General features: G+C 42.9%; 2 protein-coding genes across 11 annotated transcripts in view; one reads left to right on the top strand and one right to left on the bottom strand.

Annotated features, from left to right (window-relative positions):
- LOC135097661 (uncharacterized) overlaps positions 1–13680 on the top strand; it is a 52581-nt gene extending 38901 nt beyond the window's left edge. Inside the window, exon 3 of the mRNA XM_063999614.1 lies at positions 13507–13680. Within this exon, the coding sequence (XP_063855684.1) occupies positions 13507–13664 (158 nt within the window). The 3' untranslated portion in view covers positions 13665–13680. The remainder of the gene's footprint in view (positions 1–13506) is intronic.
- On the bottom strand, positions 36–7197 carry LOC135097660 (uncharacterized). 10 transcript variants are annotated; one of them, XR_010265949.1, is made up of 7 exons: positions 6994–7197; positions 6813–6877; positions 6603–6697; positions 685–6380; positions 502–568; positions 292–386; positions 36–70 (listed from the first exon to the last, which is right to left on the bottom strand). XR_010265949.1 is itself a non-coding variant. In XM_063999613.1 (7 exons), the coding sequence occupies exons 4-6, from the start codon at positions 6292–6294 to the stop codon at positions 293–295; spliced, it is 264 nt and encodes an 87-aa protein (XP_063855683.1). In that variant the 5' UTR covers positions 6295–6380; positions 6603–6697; positions 6813–6877; positions 6994–7163; the 3' UTR covers positions 36–70; position 292. The 10 variants fall into 10 exon arrangements, 2 of the variants coding, with proteins under 2 accessions (XP_063855683.1, XP_063855682.1); XR_010265950.1 differs by having other exon boundaries at positions 292–382; XM_063999613.1 differs by having other exon boundaries at positions 6192–6380; positions 6994–7163.
- Positions 13681–13976: the final 296 nt, after the last annotated feature.

Raw genomic sequence — 13976 nt, 5'->3', positions numbered from 1 at the left:
TTGTTGGGGATTCCAAATGTGTAATAAACCACAAATCGTAACAGGTGTTTATTGCTTGAAGTGTTTCGACCTGCAAACATGGGCAAATCAATACACATCCACATATCATAGTACACCCAGTTCAATCCCTCACAATGGTACCAAGAAAATAACACTTCATGTAGAGATTCTGACATCCGTTACAATCATATCCCAAATATAAAAATAAAGCAACAATCAGTATACAAAATCCAACTAAACTTCACTTGTATATCACTCATAATACTCAATAAATTCCCATAATGTACTCACTTCAGTGGCCCACACTGACGCTCTTCGAATCCCCGTAGCACACCTGACATGTCACCCCAACTATCATCCAGTCCAGGGCGTCCTCACAACTCTGTCTGGCAACAATATATCCCTTGTACATTACCCTATCTTACTAATACATCCTAATTTTGTAACCTTCACCAAATTATACTAATCACAGCACATGACGGGTAAATAAACACAACTAACCTGTAGCACGGAGGACCAACCAACACACCAACCGACATGAGGTCCAGGGCGTCCCTACATTCTCCGTCTGGCAAACAATAATATCACTTGTATTACCTTTGATACTAAACACATCCTTTGCTTGTAATCTTCACCACAGTATACTAATTCACAGCACGAGGTATATAAATAAACACAACTAACCTGTAGCACAGAGGACTACCCAACACAACAACCCACAGTACATTGGTGGGCCGGCTTAGACAACCCGCCAGGCCGACCATGTTCACAGGTAGTGGGTGAAACAAAACACCACAAAGAAGCGTACCAAACTTCTCCTATTCCAATAGAACACAACTTACATTTTCTTTAACACATAACAAAAATATATTGTATAAATAAATAATAGATGGTTAACATATCATTTTAATGATACACTCCACCCCGACCAAAGTGAACATACAATATACACAGGTAGTACATAGAATGCTTTGGTACATGTAGATAAATCATATCTATAATGATCCTACACGCTCATCATCACTCTTGTTCTTCCTTAGGTAATAACACTATTAACCTATGCACTGACCTACTCATGACTTTGTCTGTCACCCCATCATATCCTTTACCTTCCTTGACTATCTTATACCTTAAGTCTACATCTCTTACAGCACCATCACGACCTGGATCTGCCTTTATTACTTGAGCTAATTTCCAGGTACCTCTAACTGCATTAGCATCTTGAACTAAAACCACATCACCCACTCTTACATTTCTCCTATTGGTGTGCCATTTTTGTCTTACTACCATCGTTGGAAAGAAATCTCTCTGCCATTTTCTCCAAAATGATTCAACAATTTTCTGAATAAACTCTAATCTTCTTTTATGGTCTCCATCTGAATCATATATTCCCTGTGGACATTTTACACTAGCTCGTCCAAGCAATAGATCATTAGGGCAGAGGTAATTACCAAGTTCTAAATTAAAGCAAGGTTTTACCCCTATGGGTCTTTCATTCATCATACTGGCTACATTAAATAAGGCTGTCTGAAGTTCACCAAAAGTTAATACTGAATCCCCAATTGCAATACAAAGATTTCTTTTCACTGATTTGATAAGGGATTCACTGGCACCATTGTACCATGGTGCATCACTAGGTCTATTATATTTCCAAGTAACTCCTTCATTTTTTCCAATTCTTTCAATATTCTTTCCAGCTGCTATCAGCTGGCTCCCTCTGTCAGAATACAGTATTCTGGGTGCACCCCTGACTGAGATGAATCTTTGATAAGTTGCCATGAAATCACTTGCACTATATCCTTCTGCCAAATCTACATAAACTGCCCTAGTAACTAAGCAGTTGAATATTACCCCATATACCTTACCATGAGTTCTCCTTTTAACAGTGTCCTTAATATTGAATGGTCCAAACAAATCGACAGCAGTATGATAGAATGGTGGAGTTGGCTTCATTCTTTCTTCTAACACCTGACCCATACACTGGTTCTCAGTTTGTTTTGAGAGTTTTCTACATGTGACACATTTATCTTTAATTGACTTTATTAATTTCCTGGCTCCCGGCACCCAAAACTTACTCTGTAACTTGGCCAAGGTGGTTTCAATACCTGCATGATCTCTACTATGTAAGCTGGACACATACAGTCTAGTAACTGGGTGGTTAGCTGGTATCAACATGAAGTGATCTTGATTCCAGTTTTCCTTTAACCATTTTGATATTCTTTGACCCACTAAAATTACTCCATTGTCTGTCATTATGGGGCCTAACCTTCTGTATCTGTCTTTCCAGTTAGTCATGTTACTTTGCATGGTTTTTACCCACAGTACTTCTGCTTCTTCCATTTCCTCAGACGTAGGCTCCTTCAGCACAGCTTTTAAGGATTTATGTTTGAATATAGACATTATCCTACATGTAACTCTCGACAAAGTTTCATATTTGCTAAATCCTTTCACATTAATCATGCTTAAATTTCTCAGATGTCCTTTAGCAACTGTCATAGTAATGCCTATTCTATCCGGTAAGTGATCTGCACATTGCTGTTTAACTGGCCATTCTGAAATTGGCAATCTCAAAAATTCAGGCCCATGTTGCCAAGTTGAATCCTCCTTAATCTTATCTGAAGTGCATGGTCTAGAAGTTAAATCTGCCACATTCTGAACTGTGTCCACCCACCACCAATCCTTTAGATTTGTTTTCAGTTGTATTTCTGCTATGCGGACAGCCACAAAGGGCCGGAACCCATGCAATTCCTTTTGAATCTGATCTCTGACAATAGATGAATCTACAATATGGAATATGGATTCAAATTCCCAGTTGCATTCTCTCACTATAGTTTCTCTTAATCTAGCTGACAAAAGAGCTCCACAAAGTTCTAGACGAGGAATGGTCAATTGTCTCATAGGTGCTATTTTGTTTTTAGCCATGATCAAATTAGTCTGAAATTTGTTGTCATCAGTCTGCCATCTAACATACGCACATGCTCCATACGCTTGTGTGCTGCCATCAGAGAAGATCACAAGTATGGGTTTACCTGATGCATTGGCTGGTTTCAGAGGTCTCTTAAATGTGCAGTTTTCTACTCCATACAAATCAGTGAAAAAACATTTCCATTCATTTACAATATCGGCATCTAATGGTTCATCCCATTCCACTCTCTTATTTGGATCACATTTTGAGATCATAGATCTCATCAAAATTTTTGCTCTCAACACAACTGGTACAGCTAACCCCAATGGATCATAGAAGGATGCCACTTGACTTGGTATCCTTCTGCGAGTTAGCACCTCAGGGAAGTTTGGCTTAATCTCTCTATGATCCCAGTTTGGACCACTCCGGATCTTTTTAACTTTAGGAGAGAAATTTACCTTAACATTAAAAGAGAAATTATCATCCTTGGGATTCCACTTGAGCCCTAGAATTTTCTCATTGTCAGATTCCATGATGTTGATACTATGGTTCTCATGTTGCCCACTTACTATCCGATGCTTCACATGAAAGTTTCCAAGAGATATTACATGTTCTGCTCTTTGTATCAAATCAAAAGCCTTTTCTACCGTATCAATGGAATAGAGAATATCATCAACATATGTGTTGTTTACAATCATGTTATAAACTTCAGGATCTCCTTTACCAAATTTTTCTGTAGTATGCCTTAATGCTAGCACAGCTATGGTCCCACTTGGCCTATCCCCGAAAGTCACTGAGGTCAGGGCATAGTGATCAGGTGGTCTGTTACTGTTTAAATCTCTCCAAAGAAATCGGTGTGTGTGTTGGTCCAGTGTGTTGATTTTCACAGAATGATACATTTTTGATATATCACCAGTTATGGCAACCCTTTCCTGTCTAAATCTTAGCAAGACTCCAATCATGTTGTTAAGAACAACTGGCCCTTTTGCCCAAAAATCATTAAGTTTTTGTCCCATGTATGATGAAGATGAGTTAAATACAATATGCAGAGGTGTTGAAGCAGAATCTGGTTTCAATACTTCATGATGGGAAATGTAGTGAATTGGGCCATTGTATGACTGCATTTCCTCTTCACTTAATTGTCTCGCTACCCCCCTTTTCACCATGTCTTTGATTTCATTGTGATAACTCTGGGCATACTGGATATCCAATATTTTCAGTCTATTTTCTGTAGTTTTTAATCTAGCCACGGCCACTTTTACATTGTTCTTAAGATGTCTCGGGTCCCTTATCCAAGGATAGCTTGCTGTCCAATACTTCCCTTCTTCATGATATACTAATCCCTCCTCAATCAATTTCAGTTCTCTTTCTTCCTTAATATTGACACAGTCACTTACAGGACAACCCTTACACAGGCATTTAAGGCATCTTGTGTCACACTGCACCCCACTCTCCTCTAAAGCAAAGAATTTATCTAATTGTGACTTAAGTGTATCTGTAGGTTCTACCTTGATCTCATTGAGGCTTATTGAGCTTGACACCTTGTGAGTTCTCACAATCACATGGTTCGTCGTGCTCCCTGAGGCTGTTATTTTGCTGTGTCTGCCACGTATACTGAATCCAAATGGATTCTCTAGCAATTGAAGACCTTCATTAGTCTGAACAACTTTAGGCAATAATTCACTGTAATTGGCCCCAATCAGCATGTCAATCTCACCACAAGGGCAATTAATATCATGGTTTGATACTCCTACAAATAACTCCTTAACTCCTGACACATTAATTTCATTGATTTTAGCAGATATTTCCTCTATACCAATGGCATTAATTTCCCATACATGCCCAGTCCTATCAATCAGTGGTATGCAATATTCTTTGGTAGAATGATGTTCAATTACATTGCCAACCTTGATCATGGATAAATTCACATCCTTACCCTTCAAACTTAGTTTTTCTGCCATACTGTGTGTCACCAAGGTTATGTCAGAACCTGAATCCCACAGTACTGTTATAGGTTGAGTGTTACTGTACACAGTACTGATATTCAATAAGGTGTTCAGAGTGTTTGCAGATACTGTATTATGACTAGCACCTTCTTCCTGTTCAAAATGCACCAGTGGATGATGATGACGGTTACACACACCTTGACCCCTGATCCTGACATCACACAACTTGTTTGTATTACAATTCCATGCCTGATGATATCCCTTTAAGCATTTAAAACATATTCCATTGCTTCTAGCTAACTCAAACCTCTCCTTGTTGCTGAGATTCTTAAATTTATAACAATCAAGAGTATCATGGTTCCTGGAATTGTGAATCCAGCATCCTCCCTCATTATTTCCAGTCTTCAAGTGGGTACCTTTCACCATCTCCGTCAAATTTACAATACATGACTCTAAATCTTTATTCTTTAGTTGTTGCTCTTCCTTCATTTGTTTTATTAGTGTTACCAGATCTGACTCCATGACCTTGTCAGCTGAATTATTTACATGATGTACTGAACTTCTATCACCGCCAGTAGATCTGACACTAGAATTCATATACTCCAATACCTTTCTCTCCCTTTGCAAAAATTTCAATAAAGTGGGAAAGAGATCACTAGTAGCAGATACTTCTTCTGCCTTTATTACCCACTCCCTCTTCTGAAGTGTGGGCAACACCTTCTCAATATGACTGACTACATTAGCAATATTAAGTTCCTCATTCAAGTTTATATTTTTCAAATCTAGCCAACACTGTTCCACCTGATCCACCATCCTTATAAATCCTTTGGTATCACCTTCATTGATCCTTTTCAAAGCCCTAAGGTCACTTATTACCAAGTCCACCACCTTTCTCGCATTTCCAAACTTGTCATCTAACCTTTCAAACATCTCTTCATAATTACCTTCTGCACCTCTGACAGTCTGAAGGGCATCACCACTGAGACACATTTTCAATGCATACGCATCTTCACTATACACACTTTTGACTAGATTTTTAAAGTCCTCCTTAAAACGAGGGTACTCTCTTAAATTCCCATCAAATTTAGGAGGCTCAAATGCCTTTATCTTTACTTTAAGCTTGACACTGTTCTGTATGTTTTCAATGCTACTAATTTCTGTTAGTCTTTTCTTCATGATTCTTTCACAATCTATCATGTATTCTTCAGCCTCCTTAACTAACTTGTCTTCTAATTTATTATCACACACATATTTTAATATCACATCATTACTGTCTTCTAGGTGTTGAAAGGCCTCAGAAATCTGTTCATAGTTATTCTTCAATACTGATACTGGCTCACCTTCCCGTACACCCTCATCCAGCAGGGTCACCTTTCTTGTGAATTTCCCCTTGGCAATGGCCCTCTTCCTCTTTAACAATTCCATCTCCTCTTGCCAGCCCATTGTGGTTGAAGTCGAAATGTTGGGGATTCCAAATGTGTAATAAACCACAAATCGTAACAGGTGTTTATTGCTTGAAGTGTTTCGACCTGCAAACATGGGCAAATCAATACACATCCACATATCATAGTACACCCAGTTCAATCCCTCACAATGGTACCAAGAAAATAACACTTCATGTAGAGATTCTGACATCCGTTACAATCATATCCCAAATATTAAAAATAAAGCAACAATCAGTATACAAAATCCAACTAAACTTCACTTGTATATCACTCATAATACTCAATAAATTCCCATAATGTACTCACTTCAGTGGCCCACACTGACGCTCTTCGAATCCCCGTAGCACACCTGACATGTCACCCCAACTATCATCCAGTCCAGGGCGTCCTCACAACTCTGTCTGGCAACAATATATCCCTTGTACATTACCCTATCTTACTAATACATCCTAATTTTGTAACCTTCACCAAATTATACTAATCACAGCACATGACGGGTAAATAAACACAACTAACCTAGCACGGAGGACCAACCAACACACCAACCGACATGAGGTCCAGGGCGTCCCTACATTCTCCGTCTGGCAAACAATAATATCACTTGTATTACCTTAGATACTAAACACATCCTTTGCTTGTAATCTTCACCACAGTATACTAATTCACAGCACGAGGTATATAAATAAACACAACTAACCTGTAGCACAGAGGACTACCCAACACAACAACCCACAGTACATTGGTGGGCCGGCTTAGACAACCCGCCAGGCCGACCATGTTCACAGGTAGTGGGTGAAACAAAACACCACAAAGAAGCGTACCAAACTTCTCCTATTCCAATAGAACACAACTTACATTTTCTTTAACACAGATAACAAAAATATATTGTATAAATAAATAATAGATGGTTAACATATCATTTTAATGATACAATGATGTTTTGTGGTTCAGGTTCTCAGTTGTTTCTGTCTTAAGACTCTCTCTCTCTCTCTCTCTCTCTCTCTCTCTCTCTGGAAAAAAAGATCTTCACAATGCATACAGATTTCCCGTCACTTCATGAGTGTATTTTATGTTATTTCCATGTTAGTCTTTTTTTGTAGCAAAGGGAAAACATGTAACCTGCCTCCAATGCGGGTTGCGCAACTGACGGTCACGTGGCTGCGTGGGTCGCGTGTGGCTCGTTCAGGGAGCACAGTGAGGACATCGGGGCACATTCACGGCTTGCTGGGGCAGGACACGTGCTGCACATCTCCCTGTAGCTCAAAATGGCGCGTCTTGGTGCCAGTGTCTCGAGGATGAGGCGGCCACCAGGCGGCATTGTGGGTCAGAGGGAATCATCACCATTACTGCCGCCCACACACTCCAGCACGGGCTTCATGTGTGCCACCCACGCAACACACACATCAGCACTTGACAGCACAACGCACACATTCCTCCACGTACACAGTGTACCATTGCGTTTATAAATGTAATTGAAGTAGCACTGCGTCGCCAGTGCATTTCTGTGCATTGAGAGGGAAAGGTTTGACAGTATGTAATTAAATCAAGAACGTAAGAGGTGATATCGATTAAGTAAATAACTAGGTGTGCAGTGCGCGTGGGAGGGCGTAGGGTGGGGCGTGGGAGAGCGTGGCGCGGCTGTTGGTGCATTCGCCGCCTGGGTCCACCTGGAAGGGGATGACCCGTGCAGGTATTTCCCCAGCCCGCCCTCATCACTTAGCTTACCCTTAGAGGTTCAAGGAGGGAGCTGGTCATAACGACAACTGGAGCACAGTATGAATGGACGCCCCAGCTTATTCCCGCATATTTCCTGAGGAGCGGCCGCGTTGTAGTATAGTGTGGACAACAACACATGGTAAAGGCTTATGATTTATTTTTATAATTATATATCACATCCACACATTTTGTCAAAGACCGTGGATACGGAGAAAGATGGACATGTGAGAATAAGAGTGAGAGTAAGAGGGGAGTGGGTAGATGACAGATTTGGATTAAAAAGTCGGAAGAAAGAGAGAGAAAGGGAGAAGTGAGAGAGGTGTGAGAGAGGAAGAGAGATGGAGATGTGAGAGTGAGAGTGAGTGGGTAGGTCACGGATTTGGATAAAAAAAATGACTGAGAGAGAGAGACAAGGGGAGAAGTAAGAGGTGTGAGAGAGGAGAAGTGGAGATGTGACAGTGAGGGTGATAGTGAGAGGGAGAGTGAGAAGGGAGTGGGTCCTCTACACCTCCTTCCTTCCTCCTCCTCCTCCTCCTCCTCCTCCTCCTCCTCCTAAGTATACATAATCAAACGTTGTATTAGTTAAATTAAACGTTGTATTAGTTAAATTATCATGCCTTGTTTTACTCAGGGATCCCGCTAGCATTGATAAATACCATAGTATTGTATGAAGAATGTTGTTCAAGCAGTGAGTATTATGAGATAAATAAGCTGCAGCAAAGCTCTAATGCAACGACCCAGGAACAGCAAATATAATGAACAGCCAACTGGATAATGCACCACGATTTCGAGAACATTATAGAAAGCCACTGCAATTTGCTCCTTCTTTGTGTCGGCGTGTAACATTGTGTGCATGACAAGAGTGGTGACTCAAAGAGTGGAGTCTTATGCAGCTCTCATTCGTTGCACCGCGATGCCATGTAACGCTGAGGCAGTGTGTTATCTTGCTGGGTAGGACGGAGTGCGTGGCGCCAGACCAGTGTGAGAGTGTTCACCTGCAGATGGCTGCGGTTAGTGTGGCCGAATGCGAAGTTTATCACGATTTTGGTTTCAACTACTCATACTTAAAAACTCTGCCATGATTGAACAGTCCCTGACGCAGCCATTCATCCCACTGGCTGCACGCCACTCACCTTAGTGTGCGTGCATTCTTGTATGTAAAGCACTCCATCTACGCCTGTGGTCTCTGAAGTCTGCCGAAAATCACATTATCACAGCGCTTCAGTCTAGGAAGGCAGGCTCTGCGTTGCCTCGCTCCCTGCCTCACCTGCACAGAACAAATAGCGACTTTCGTGCTGCGATACAGACACACAGTGGCGACACACACACACACACACACACACACACACACACACACACACACTCACACACTCACACACTTCTATAAAGCAAGAGATGGACAGAGAGCGAGGGAGGAACTTGACATAAATCTCTGTGACTTACGTTGTGGCAAAACAATTGTAGAGGCACAGTATCCACGTCAGCTGGAGTGGAATACCAACACGCGATACGCACTCACTCCTCGCCCCTGCCATTCCTCCCTCGACACACCCACCGCTTTAAAGGTCACGCTTGGAGGAGAAGGAGGAATGCACCGCCACCATCGCCACCACCACCACCACCACCACCAACAACAACAACAACAACAACAAGACCTCTTCGACAAGTTCTTTCGTACCACCTGAAGACGTACACGTCCCCCATGTCTGTCCTGCTGCCACCACTCGCCTCCCGAGGACACACGCTCCTCTCACTCACCTCTCGCTAATCCTTCACTCAGGGAAGGAATCCCCTCGTCTGTCCCGGAGACTGCCTGGCCAGGAAGAGTCTGTCACCTCCCAACAGATCCCGACAGGATGGGAAGGGAATTCCTTGTGAAAGTGATGGGCCTTCACGAGGCCGCGTCGAGTGTTCTGTGGACGCTTAGCTCGTCAAAGGTCCCGGTGTGTCTGTGGCTTACTCAGGTTTCCTTCAATTCCGTGTGGTGCTTTCCCTCACAAAGGAAACTTTCGGTATTCGCCAAGTAGAAAATGTATCGTTTTGATGCTACTGGATGTATATGAGGGAAATATGAACGCTGCTATGTGATGAATCTTAAATTCAAAGCAGTAGGGAAGTTGCTGGATTTTATAGCTCCCTGTCGATCGGGATACATACTTGTACACCACAGCACAACCTGACCCCGCCTTTTGCCTCGTCTGAGGCAATAAATCAATATTGCTTTTTCTCTCAAGCCTTCCTTCTTTCCTTTCCCTGCCTCTTACCTCTGAGCTGGAGGGTTGGATCCTGGTTCATCATAGGTTTTTTGTTTCTTGTCCTTCTGCTCATCCCTCTCACTCTTCTCTCCTCATTCCCCTTAGAGCTGGTGAGGGATGAATGAAGGTGATGCCAACAGTTCACAGAGAGGATAAATAAATCACACACGTTTTAGGTTGGCAGTTGTTTTGGCAGGCGGGACTTGTTACCCACGCTTGGTCTGACGTTAGGGCGGGTGGAGGGGGGAGGACTGCGTGCATTAGGCGTGCACTCAGGCGGTGTATTGCCTTGTATTGTGTTTTGTATCATGGTATTTTAAAGTGTTCTTTCTTAACTTTCATGAGCTGCAAAAGACGCTGATTAATAGTTAGAAATGTAAATATTGGTAAATAATAACTCTCTCTCTCTCTCTCTCTCTCTCTCTCTCTCTCTCTCTCTCTCTCTCTCTCTCTCTCTCTCTCTCTCTCTCTCTCTCTCTCTCTCTCTCTCTCATTAAACAAAGAGATCACACACACACTACTCAGTAGCAGCATTATATGGTCATTAGTACATGCAGGCTCTGAATAAACAGCAGCAGGCGAAGGTAAATACGTGATGCATCTCCGCCACCCGGGATGTCTGTCTGATTGGAGATGTTAATGAACGGGTGTGTTACAACGCCGGTTTTGATTAATCGCGCGTCACCGTTGGTACATAGTTTACAGACAGACAGACAGACAGAGAGAGAGACAGAGAGAGAGAGAGAGAGAGAGAGAGAGAGAGAGAGAGAGAGAGAGAGAGAGAGAGAGAGAGAGAGAGAGTTTACAGACAGACAGAGAGAGAGAGAGAGAGAGAGAGAGAGAGAGAGAGAGAGAGAGAGAGAGAGAGAGAGAGAGAGAGAGAGAGAGATGACAGACTACAAACACACACACACACACACACACAACACACACACACACACACTAAACACACACACACACACACACACACACACACACACACACACACACACACACACACACACACACACACACACACACACACACACAGGCTTTCTGGCTGGGATAAAGAGAGGGAGAGTCTCAAAAGAAATATAGTTATGCCTCATTCAGTTTTCTTTTCTTTATGAGGTAGAATAATGTGTCCTCGAAGCCGGGTGACTTTAGCGCTGAGCTGGAAAGTGTTCAAGTTTTAAAGAAAGGATAGAAAGTGTTGAAATTCTGACTGTAAGCAGAGGAGACCAGACCGCGGAGGGTTTGTGGTGGTGAGAGGCTGCTGGTGTGGCGCGAGGAAAGGAGGGGAGGTGGAGGCACTGAAAGTGAAGAAGTGATAGACACGGACAGGAGTACAAGAGGTCAGAAGTGGTGGTGGAGGTGGAGGAGGCGGAAGAAGATTTTTTTTGTTTTCCGTTAATTTCCTTTTTCTCGATCTGTTTCTTCTCCTTTCTAAGACTGTGTACAACGTCTTCTTTGCCTCTTTAGTGAAGCTGAATATCTGTTTGCGAGGAAATTCACTGGCCAAGGATACTAAACTGCCAGAAAAAAAAAACTTTTTTTATCCGGGAATTTTTGCCTCATGAGTTTATGCATTGCTTATTTATTTGTGTATTTATTATTTATCTGTTGTCTACGTAGGCTGCGTTGTTTCCTTGACGTCCTGCTCGCCGCGGGTTTCCTCACGCACCGCTGCGCTCATCCGTTCACATGTAGGGGGGTGCGCGCCACTTTAAAGGTGTTTGGTCGCCGCTGCTCTGCGGCAGGAAGGCGTGTTTGTTTGGAATGTTTGCTTCTTTTTGGCTGCATCAGGTTGGCCTTGATGCGCGGGTGGGCTCATTCGTTCGTCCAACTTGCCGCCTCGGTGAGTCACGAAGCCTATTACTAAGGGAGTTTAGGGAGCTGGTTTTCAGTATGTCTTGAATTAAGTTGATTTCCTGATTGTCTTGGTGTTTTTCCGGGAACAATTAGAAGCTGGTGATGACTGCCACGCCTCGGCCACTAATGCCTTGTCTGATACTTGCTGCCTGTTGCTGGTGGTGTTGCTGGTGGTGTTGCTGGGGGTGTTGCTGTGCCTTACACTGAACATGTCCTCGTCATAGCTTTTGTGTGTGTTAATAGAACTTTTATGAAGTCTCCAGTCAAATTGTTTTACTATTCCAACTAAATATGGAATAAAAATAAAAATACGCTGGTAAACATTCGTGTGTGTGTGTGTGTGTGTGTGTGTGTGTGTGTAATAATAATAATAATAATGATGATAATAATAATAATGATAATAATAATAATAATAATAATAATAATAATAATAATAATAATAAACGGTTTATTATTCAGGCAGTTAACAAACTGAAAATGTACAGGGGAGTGGGGAAATACTTAACATTAATCCTAAAGGTAAGTCTAATCTAGAAGGGAAATGCTATTGATTGATGGCTTGCACCATGGTGGGAATCGCGCTGAGTCTGTACCGGTCTGTGTGCGGCACCTTTAGGCGTATCTTGTGGTGTCTGGTGGCACGGACCGAGCGAGGCGCGCGGCCGTGTGTGTGTGTGTGTGTGTGTGTGTGTGTGTGTGTGTGTGTGTAAGTGTTTGTGTGTGTGTGTGTGTGTGTGTGTGTGTGTGTGTGTGTGTGTGTAAGTGTTTGTGTGTGTGTGTGTGTGTGTGTGTGTGTGTGTGTGTGTGTGTGTTTGTTTGTTTGTTTGTTTGTTTGTTTGTTTGTGTGTGCATTGGTATTATCAACAAAGATAACTGTACCAATAGCAATACTTGACCCGACACACTGAAATACCGTAATGCCAGTACACTGGTACAGTACACTCCTAAATGGCAGCGCCGCCCTCGCTCCCCCGATTTTCCTCCTTTCAATCCTGACCACCAGCGGACGCACAAATCACCAGTAGATTGTTTATGCATATTACTTGCCTTTTTGGGAGATTTTTTAGTAGTTAGCATTCATAAACATACTGCGATGATTTGTGTGTGTGTATGTGTGTGTGTGTGTGTGTGTGTGTGTGTGTGTGTGTGTGTTTACGTATAACAAACAATGTGTCTATCATAAAACAGTAAGATGTTCCCACAAAAGCACTCAGCACATTCACCATCCCCATCACCACCTGCCTTTACACATGCTGCACACACCACATGGCAGACCACGTCCACACAAAGTCTGCAGCACTCTGCACCCACTCACTCCACCACACACCACCCCCGCAATGCCCACACACCGCCACACGCCACCAGTAACCAAGCTCTTCCCTCCACAGTCGTGCCGTCGTGCCTGGTGCTCCTGGACACTGGATGGAGTCCTGTCCACGGCGGGGTGCTGAGGTCACTGATCGAGGGTGACCCGCTGACCCTGCAGTGCACCGCATCGGGGGGTGAGTACTTACTGGGTGTACTAAGTGTGTGTTGGGTGTGTTAGGTGTGTATTGGGTGTAGGGTCAGTGTTGGCAGCTGTACCTAATATTGCATCACATCTGAGGGTCAGTACAATGTAACATGTATACTGGGTGTATTAAATGTGTGTTGTGTGTAAGGTCAGTGTTGCACCTTTACCTGGCCACACGCGCCCTTACCCTCCCTCACTTTCCCTCCAGCTCCTATCGGGGTCAATAGTGGCGAGTTGCCTTAATTTCAGAGGTTATCTTTTTTCCTGTTATTTCTGCCCCTGACAATTACTCCTCCAGCACGAGCAAAGTAAGCTTGGCGTCCTCCTAAGTCCTCCATGATAACA

This window comes from Scylla paramamosain, unplaced genomic scaffold (genome assembly GCF_035594125.1).
Source record: "Scylla paramamosain isolate STU-SP2022 unplaced genomic scaffold, ASM3559412v1 Contig28, whole genome shotgun sequence".
In the NCBI taxonomy this organism is placed as follows: Eukaryota; Metazoa; Arthropoda; class Malacostraca; order Decapoda; family Portunidae; genus Scylla; species Scylla paramamosain.
This window is presented reverse-complemented; position numbering and strand designations above follow the sequence as displayed.

What these genes read in the sequence shown, in the direction of transcription:
- LOC135097660 (XM_063999612.1), bottom strand. Translation starts at nt 6,294, where the DNA reads ATGGGCTGGCAAGAGGAGATGGAATTGTTAAAGAGGAAGAGGGCCATT. An exon ending in GGATGAGGGTGTACGGGAAG is followed by an intron (nt 569 to 6,191) that starts GTGAGCCAGTAT and finishes ATTGTTTGCCAG; the next exon opens with ACGGAGAATGTAGGGACGCC. An exon ending in GTTGGTCCTCCGTGCTACAG is followed by an intron (nt 387 to 501) that starts GTTAGTTGTGTT and finishes TATTGTTGCCAG; the next exon opens with ACAGAGTTGTGAGGACGCCC.